Source organism: Pinus tabuliformis, chromosome 9 (genome assembly GCF_031772625.1).
Source record: "Pinus tabuliformis cultivar Carrire ecotype Pingquan chromosome 9, CPIR1, whole genome shotgun sequence".
In the NCBI taxonomy this organism is placed as follows: Eukaryota; Viridiplantae; Streptophyta; class Pinopsida; order Pinales; family Pinaceae; genus Pinus; species Pinus tabuliformis.
In genome coordinates this window covers 1,860,518,692-1,860,528,153 of record NC_142307.1, presented here as the reverse complement: position 1 = coordinate 1,860,528,153, position 9,462 = coordinate 1,860,518,692, and the positions used below count along the sequence as shown (strand labels likewise).

At 37.2% G+C, this 9,462-nt stretch overlaps 1 protein-coding gene across 1 annotated transcript; it reads right to left on the bottom strand.

The window, feature by feature from the left end:
- Positions 1-377: 377 nt before the first annotated feature.
- On the bottom strand, positions 378-9,125 carry LOC149156305 (GDSL esterase/lipase At5g03810-like). Its single transcript, XM_089445405.1, has 5 exons — positions 8,858-9,125; positions 8,305-8,435; positions 7,974-8,207; positions 753-1,008; positions 378-657 (listed from the first exon to the last, which is right to left on the bottom strand). The coding sequence occupies exons 1-5, from the start codon at positions 9,123-9,125 to the stop codon at positions 464-466; spliced, it is 1,083 nt and encodes a 360-aa protein (XP_089301531.1). The 3' UTR covers positions 378-463.
- Between the last annotated feature and the right edge of the window lie 337 nt (positions 9,126-9,462).

Below are 9,462 nucleotides of genomic sequence, written 5' to 3'. Positions count from 1 at the left end.
GCTCAATTCTCATTAAATAAACATGTCAACTCGGTCGCCTTACATCACATGGAAAGCTTTATGACGCTTGATACACTATTAACATCATTATTATTATTTCCATCGCATGATCTTGCTATCTCTGGAGATTATCGACAATAATTTGAAAAGTGAACATAAATCCATGCAAATTTAAAATGTAGAATTCAATTACCCAAACTTTTGGAATTTAAATTTTACACACGTACTGCATTTCTCATTATTTTATTTGGAACATATATTTCACTATATATAAGAGATTCCAAATAATAGAAATATATAGAATTAGTTTGGCCCAACGACATTATGTATACACAGTAATTGGATTCATTATTACCTGAGTTACATCCATGTGTGGTTTTATTGGTTGTAGTTTCCCATCATCTATGGACATCTTATTTAGCATTTCCTTATATATAACAAAATCTCCTTTCGACTGAATTGTTCACAAATGTAAAATCGAAACAGCCTGTGAGAATGCGACTTGGGCGATGATATTGTACGCTCTTTCTGTTGGATGGAAAGAATCCCAGAACACGTATTTCGATGGATCGGGGCAGACGGGGCTCGTGGGGTTGCACAGTATAGCTGTCTCCAGCAGACCTGTTCCGCAGCAACCTTTCCTTACTTCTTCAAAGCCTTTCACACATTCATCTATAAACAGTCAGCAGGCTCTGCACATAGATTCCCTGAAACTTATTAAAAGAAAAAGGGGCCAGAAAGATATAATTTACCATATTTACTTGGATTCTTTATCATGTCAAACAGCTTATCATATATGTTAATATACGCCATTTTAAGACCAGGAAAGCCAGGCTTCAATGTCTCCACCAAAGATACAGCTTTTTGATTAAATGAGATGGCAGCATCATTAAATTCATCAACGCATGCGTGACCGATCAAGTTGTGGAGAGTAATTTGTGAAGGCAAACATCCGAAAGGAGGAAGACCGATGATGGCAAATAGGCTGGCACCTTCCTCGTAAATATCCTGTCAGAAAATCATTTGGTATCAGAACATTAACAGGAAAAAATTCCTATCCATAATTACTCATTCATTATTATGAAATAATAATATTTGATTAGCAATAATTCATAATTTGATTCATAATTATAAAAACAATATTCCTTCATTTATGGTTAATTGTAACCATATTTGTATGTAAATCGAAGAAAGGAAACAATTTTTGAAGTGATGTCAGAAAATGAATACTTGTTTATTTTAAAATCTCACACCATATATATAAATAAACGACTTCTTACATGTATATAGATAAACTTTTTCTTTTTCAATGTTAACAAGAAGAGTTCATTTAATTTCATGTAAACTAGGTTAGAATTACTCAATTAGATCATCTTCAATTTCCTAACAACAAATAAATTCTCTTTTCAATATATTTAAAAACAATTCAAACAAGCCCTTATCAGTTTTTTCAAAAACAATTGAACAAAATCCTTATCAAAAACAATTGAACAAAATCCTTATCAATATTGGTAAAAACAGATTAATAATTTTGGGTAGGATTTATTTATCCATGTTGTAATTTTCTGATAAATTCCATAACAGACAGACAAAAAACGCACTCTGTTTTTACACAGAAAAACAGAAAAATTCGCTTGCTGGAAACGGTGTTTCAGCAACGTAAACTTTTGATGTCAAGTAATTTTTGAGTTACGAGGTGTTTCAGCAACGGTGACGGTGTAACAGCAACAGGAAAAATTTAACTTGTATTTATCAAAATAAACTAACTGTTACAGATTTGTCTTCCTCATACAGAGTGAATTTCAAAACTTCTATTGCTGAACATCTACTTCAGAAATTCAGTAAGGAACGATTCTGTTCCACACAGATGAACATAAAAACAAATTACATTCAAATTTCTGCACTGCTGTGCATTTCACTGTTATGAAATTATTCTTCTTCCTCTTCACGCTGCGTGCTTTCCTCTGCTCTGTGTGATTCTTCAGCTGCTGCTGCTGCTTCTTCTTCTAACGTTAAAACAAAACTGCTGTGTGGTATTTATATGCTGAAAAATATCTGATTTAAAACAATAAAATATTACAAAATATCTTCTAATGTTTATCTCAGAATTTATTGCAGCAAGGCGGTGATGCCTTTATAAAAAACAAGTCGGCTGTCTGCAGGGGAAATCAACTGAAACTTTAATGCATATTAATGTGCAGAAATATCAAAGGCGACTTGGCTGCACCGAACACCTTTAACATTTACTGCAAATTAGATTCATGTACAGCTGTTCATTGTTGCAGTTGGAATTAAATTCCAACAATCCCCCTTAATTTCAACTGCTGCATACCCAGACATTTTCTGAAATGATCAAAACCTTTCTTTGCTAATGGTTTTGTCAAGATGTCTGCAAGCTGATCCTCTGTTCTGCAGTGCTGCAAAACAATCTCACCATTGTTAACCAATTCACGTATGAAGTGATATTTGGTGTCTATGTGCTTTGTTCTTTTATGAAAAACAGAGTTTTTAGACAATGCTATTGCTGAGCTATTGTCACAGTAAATGGTTGTGCCATTTTCTTGTTCATGACACAAATCTTTGAGAACTCTTCTCAGCCATACTGCTTGGCATGCTGCTGCTGTTGCTGCCACATACTCTGCCTCTGCTATTGACAAAGCCACAACTGGTTGCTTCTTGGAAGCCCATGAGATGGCTCCCGATCCCATATGAAACACATATCCCGATGTGCTTTTCCTATCATCAACACTTCCAGCCCAATCACTGTCAGTGTAACCTGTCAACATGAAACTTTCAGAAGAGAAGTATAAAATACCAAACCCCTGCGTTCCATTCACATACCTTAGAATCCTCTTGGCTGCCTGCCAATGAGTCTCTTTCGGTCTTTCCATAAATCTGGAGATTAAACTCACAACGTGCATAATGTCCGGCCTAGTTGCAGTCAAGTACATACGGCTGCCAACTATGCTCTTGTACAATTTTGGATCAAAATATTTGCTGCTGTCTTCTTTGGTTAATTTCAGCTCCACTACTGTTGGAGTCACAACAGCTTTGCTGTTCTACATGTTAAATCTCTTCAAAACAGCTTCTACATATTTATCTTGAGAAATGAAAACACCATTTTCACTTTGGTCTACTTCAATTCCAAGAAAATATCTTAAGAAGCCCAAGTGAGTCATTTCAAATTCACTTTTCATGACTGCTTTAAAATCAGCAATGAGAGAAGCATCATTGCTAGTAAAAATCAGATCATCTACATATAAAACAACAATAATAATCTTACCGTCATTCTGCTTTATGTAGAGTGTGGGTTCACCATCACACTTATCAAACCGATTCTCAATAAGATAAGCATCGATTCTGTTGTACCATGCTCTTGGAGCTTGCTTCAGCCCATAAAGAGCCTTTTTCAGTTTACAAACTTTATGCTCTTGTCCTTCAACTACATAGCCCGGAGGTTGATCAACATAAACCTCTTCTTTTAACACTCCATTCAGGAATGCAGATTTAACATCCATCTGATAAATCTTCCATTTGTGTTGTGCTGCAATAGACAACATTGTTCTGACTGTTTCCATCCTTGCTACTGGTGCAAAGGTTTCATCATAGTCTCTGCCTTGTTGCTGCTTGTAGCCTTTCACAACAAGCCTTGCTTTGTGCCTGTCAATCTTACCTTCAGCATTACTTTTGGTCTTATAAACCCACTTAACTCCAATGGCATCCTTGCCTTCAGGGAGGTCCACTAACTCCCATGTTTTACTCTTCTCAATTGCACCAATTTCTTCATTCATTGCTTCAATCCATTTATCTTCATTTACAGCATCTTCAAAATGGATTGGGTCATCAATATGACAATACAAAGCAAATAATGAATTCAGACCGGTATTGTTACTTACCTCTCCTTGCTCATAAATCTCATTCAGATTTCTGAATCTTGGTCTTCTTGGTGTGCTTGGAGTTCCATCCGAACTTGAGGGTGTATTTGATCCCTGTGGTGTTTCAGCAGTTGCTGTTTGTGGTGTAACAGCAACTGTTCTTCCTTGACTTCTCAAGGCTGTTCGGATTCCAGCTTGTGGTGTGGTTTGTTGTACTTGCTGTGGTGTAGGAGGAGCCACCAAGGAAGGAATATTTGCTGCTGTCCCTTCCTCTTCTTCTTCATGAGACACTATTGTCTTCACATTCACTGTTTTATCTAAGCTTCCATCCCAAGCTTCATCTTCAATGAACTGCACATCTCTGCTTATTATTAACTTCTTGGTGGATGGATTATAGAGTTTGTATGCTTTTGACTCATCACAATAGCCAATAAAGACACACTTCTCCCCCTTACTATCAAGCTTTTTCCTTAGCTGATCTGGTACATGTGCATATGCCACACAACCGAATACTCTCATGTGAGTGACAGTTTTCTTTTGACCACTCCATGCCTCTTCTGGTATTCTGTTCATGACAGCTTTAGTTGGGCATCTATTCAAGATGTAAACTGCGCAAGTAACAGCTTCTGCCCAATACTCATACGGCAAGTGTTTTGCCTTCAGCATACTTCTGACCATGTCAAGAATGGTCCTATTCTTTCTTTCAGCAACACCATTTTGCTGAGGTGTATACCTTGCTGTGAACTGCTTTTGTATGCCATTCTCTCTGCAAAAACGCAGAAATTCTTGGGAGATGTACTCTCCTCCTCTATCTGTTCTGAGCACTTTGATATAATGCCCACTCTGCTTTTCAACAAGAGTTTTGAAGTGGCGGAATTTCTCAAACACTTCACTCTTCTGTTTCAGCATATACACCCATGTCTTTCTGGTGTAATCATCAATAAAAGTTAAAACATATCTATTTCCAGCAAATGATGGTATTTGCATCGGTCCACACACATCAGAGTGAACAATTTCCAATGGTGCTTTTGCCCTTATACTCTTTCCTGCTGGAAAGCTTTCTTTATGTTGCTTGCCCAAGATGCAGCCTTCACAAAGGCTGTCCGGTTTCTCAATCAACGGCAATCCCTTTACCATGCCCTTTCTGTGCAACAGATTTAGGCCTCCGAAATTGAGATGTCCAAATCTCAAATGGCACAACCAATTCACATCTTTCACCTGTTCTTGAAAGACTTCTTGTGTTACAGCCACAATAGTTCTGCCTTCCTTCAAATCTGCCCTGAGTTTGAGAGGAAACATTCTATTGCTGGTCATCTGCACCTGTGCAATGATCTTCTTACTTGGAGGTATGTCTATGATAGTACACAAATCATCTTTGAAGAACACGTTGTAACCTTTGTTCATGAGCTGTTAAATGCTCAAAAGATTACATTTCAGACCAGGTACATAGTATACAGCTTGCACAGTCATCTGTTCTCCATTTTTTGCTCGGATATTGACACTGCCCTTACGCTTGACAGTTATCTTATCATCAGTCCCTGTTGTTACCTCAGATTTCACATTTTCATCCAGATTGGCAAACATTGCAATATTTCCAGTCATGTGATTACTACAACCTGAGTCTAAGAACCAAAAATCATCTTGTTTGTCTTGTGCTATGTTACATGTTAACAGCACATTCTTTGGGTTCTTATCTTCTTCATTTGCAAAATTAACATTCTGCCTATTGTTCATGTCATTTTGTTTTTTCTTGCATTCATTGGCATAGTGCCCAAATTTTTTACAATAATGACATTGGACTTGGGATTTGTCATACCTTTGTCCATGAGCTTGTTGTTAGCTTTAACCTTCAGCTTGGTTATGATTGCAGCTCCTTCCGCTTGTGCTAGCTGGATAATTTCTGCCTCTGTTTTGGCTTCTTCCACGACCTCTGTAATTTGCTCTGCTTCCACCTCTTCTTTGGCCAAAAGACATCTGAGTCTTGAATGCTTACTCAAAAGAGAAATCTGTTCCTCTACTTAGTCTGTGTTCATGAGACAACAGAGAAGCACTCAGCTCATCTACCGTGAACTGTGAGAGATCTTTTGTTTCTTCTATTGCCACCACAATAGATTCAAACCTTGAGGGTAAACATCTCAAGATTTTCTCTACAACCCTTCTATCTTCAAGAATCTCACCATGAGATCTTATCTAGGTTATCAAGCCAATAACCTGGGTGAAGAATGAATCTATTGTATCAGATTCCTTCATGCTGAGATTTTCAAAGTCTCTCCTCAACATCTGCAACTTTGCAATCTTCACCTTCTCCATACCTTGGTAGGCAGTTTGGAGAATATCCCATGCCTCCTTAGATTTTGTTGCTGCTGCAATCCGCGGAAAAACACTTTCATGTACTGATTGGAAGAGGAAAAAGAGGGCTTTGGCATCCTTCTTCTTGTCACTCTTCAACTGGTCTCTTTCTGCTGCTGTCAAAGCAGCCAACGCTGTTGCATCTGCAGGTTCAGCATACCCTGTTTCAACCAGCTCCCATAGTCCTTGAGAAGCAAACAATGCTTTCATTGTTATGGACCAATAACTATGATTTTTCCCATTAAACTAAGGCAGTTGGGGATTTGTCAAACCTGTTCCAGCATCTGCCATCTTAACCTGTACTGGTAAAGAAAAGATACTGACTGTATTTTGAAAAACAAGCAAAAACTTTCTCTGCTAGAAAAATCCTGCTCAACAAACTTCTTACAGCTCCTACAGTGAAAAACAATCTCTGTTTTTGACTCACTGAGTGCCTAGACTAGCTCTGATACCATGTTGTAATTTTCTGATAAATTCCATAACAAACAGACAAAAAACGCACTCTGTTTTTACACAGAAAAACAGAAAAATTCGCTTGCTGGAAACGGTGTTTCAGCAACACAGTTTTTTTTTTCAGTTGCTGAAACAGGTGTTTCAGCAACACTGATCGTCGTGTTTCAGCAACGTAAACTTTTGACGTCAAGTAATTTTTGAGTTACGAGGTGTTTCAGCAATGGTGACGGTGTAACAGCAACAGGAAAAATTTAACTTGTATTTATCAAAATAAACTAACTGTTACAGATTTGTCTTCCTCATACAGAGGGAATTTCAAAACTTCTATTGCTGAACATCTACTTCAGAAATTCAGTAAGGAACGATTCTGTTCCACACAGATGAACATAAAAACAAATTACATTCAAATTTCTGCACTGCTGTGCATTTCACTGTTCTGAAATTATTCTTCTTCCTCTTCACGTTGCTGCGTGCTTTCCTCTGCTCTGTGTGATTCTTCAGCTGCTGCTGCTGCTTCTTCTTCTAACGTTAAAACAGAACTGTTGTGTGGTATTTATATGCTGAAAAATATCTGATTTAAAACAATAAAATATTACAAAATATCTTCTAATGTTTATCTCAGAATTTATTGCAGCAAGGCGGTGATGCTTTTATCAAAAACAAGTCGGCTGTCTGCAGGGGAAATCAACTGAAACTTTAATGCATATTAATGTGCAGAAATATCAAAGGCGACTTGGCTGCACCGAACACCTTTAACATTTACTGCAAATCAGATTCATGTACAGCTGTTCATTGTTGCAGTTGGAATTAAATTCCAACAATCCATTCATTTCTAATCAACAAATGTGGTTCATTATCAGGATAAGTTGAAAAACTAAATTATGACTATCGGTGAACCATACTTGTTGATTCGAAAAACTATCGACAAATAAATTATGATATGATTTTGGCCCAAAACTCTTCTCAATAAACTTGATATAAATCACAAAAACCTAAATTCAACCAGATAAATAAATTATTAATCATTTTCCATAATCAATTTTGAAGAACTAAATTATGACTATTGGTGAACCATACTTGTTGATTCGAAAAACTATCGACAAATAAATTATGATATGATTTTGGCCCAAAACTCTTCTCAATAAACTTGATATAAATCACAAAAACCTAAATTCAACCAGATAAATAAATTATTAATCATTTTCCATAATCAATTTTCATAATATCTCATCGTCGTTAATATGTAAGACAATATCATCACCTGTATAAATTTAATATGTAAGACAATATCATCACCTGTATAAATTCGGAGAGAGAGTTCAAAAGAAGATCCCGGAACTCTGTAACAGTATAGTGTGCACGGGTAATGTGATTGAAATAATAATTATTGGCAAAGTCATCTGTTCCCATACTTATTGCAAACAAGGCTCTCGACATTATCTCGCTGGCATTCTGTTGGCCTACCATATCGACAAGCTGCTCTCGATAAAGCTTGAAATTCTCCAGCTGCTGCCCTAGGGTTAGAACATTCTGCATGAATTCAAGAATGTTGTATTTTAGCTACAAATGTCTTTATATCTATCTAAATCCCTATATCGCTATCACGTATAAAACATGTGGTACTAACAGCGGTGCGTGAGGTAGTATCATCGTATCCAGCACCAGAAGAAGCAAAGCTGGCTCCTGTCAGAATTCGCGGTCCATGGAATTCAGGATCCAAATATACGGGCAATATATCTGGAAGGCCTGTTAATCCAGCTGTATACAGCTCGAACAATTAAACCCACAACATTATTATCAAAAGATAATAAGAATATTAGAATTGGAAAAATTTAACCTGAACATTTCTCAAAGAATAGCAGACTTGGAATTCTATTCATTTCACAGAAATCTGTTCCGGATAAATTAGAAGCACTTATAAAAGAAGCCTTTTATTAATTCCTAAACCCTGAGCTTATGGGGGTTGCTGATTTCCTAAATATTCGGAATCAGATGGACATGGGGCTGTCAAATAATTGACCGCACCCATGTCCTTCCTATTCTCCAATATAAAGAATCAGCAATAGACATAAAGATGCCCGTTACTAAATCGACCTATTGAGATATTTTCTTTCTCATTTTAGATATTTTCTTTCTACATTAAAATGAGATAATGAAAAGAGAGGGCTAGAATTATTTACAGAGGATATCTGTCGCTAATTTTCCATTAGTAAATCGACCAGTAGGTTTATGACCCACGAAATCTCTTCCATATGGAGGAAAGTCGGCCTTCGCAATCGTTACAAGTGAATTGTTATGACCAGGGTCAACAGTAGAATCTCCAAATATGTATAGGGCCGGCACCAAAGGATTTGTGGCCTTTGTATTTGCGTACGTTAGATTTGGTTCATGCAACGCTAGGATAATACTCAGACATGTGACAACACAAACATGAAGACGCCCCTCCATAGCTAAATCTCTGTCTGAATTGCTCAGAGAAGTACACTGGCACACCCACGTTAAATAACAGCCGTATGGGAATTGTTGGCATCATGATAGCGATGAGTTACTTTCCTGCGTGACTGTGACTTATCAATCGACAATGATCTTCCAGGCTGGCTCAATCATACTATTGTGAGACGGCAGATTCTCATGTTAAACTCATCTGGACATGGGCAAGAACAATTCAATGCCCCCCATACTCCTCTCCATACTGAAACTGATGTCAGTTGGAATGCCTCCTTCACACAGATGTAAAACAATCCCTTACGCCGAATAAACGATTGGTTATTGTAGGTCTTAAAGT

Coding starts and splice junctions, on each gene's coding strand:
- LOC149156305 (XM_089445405.1), bottom strand. CDS start 9,125: ATGGAGGGGCGTCTTCATGTTTGTGTTGTCACATGTCTGAGTATTATC. Junction 8,436..8,857: donor ATTAGCGACAGATATCCTCT/GTAAATAATTCT, acceptor AGCTGTATACAG/CTGGATTAACAGGCCTTCCA. Junction 8,208..8,304: donor ATACTACCTCACGCACCGCT/GTTAGTACCACA, acceptor GAATTCATGCAG/AATGTTCTAACCCTAGGGCA.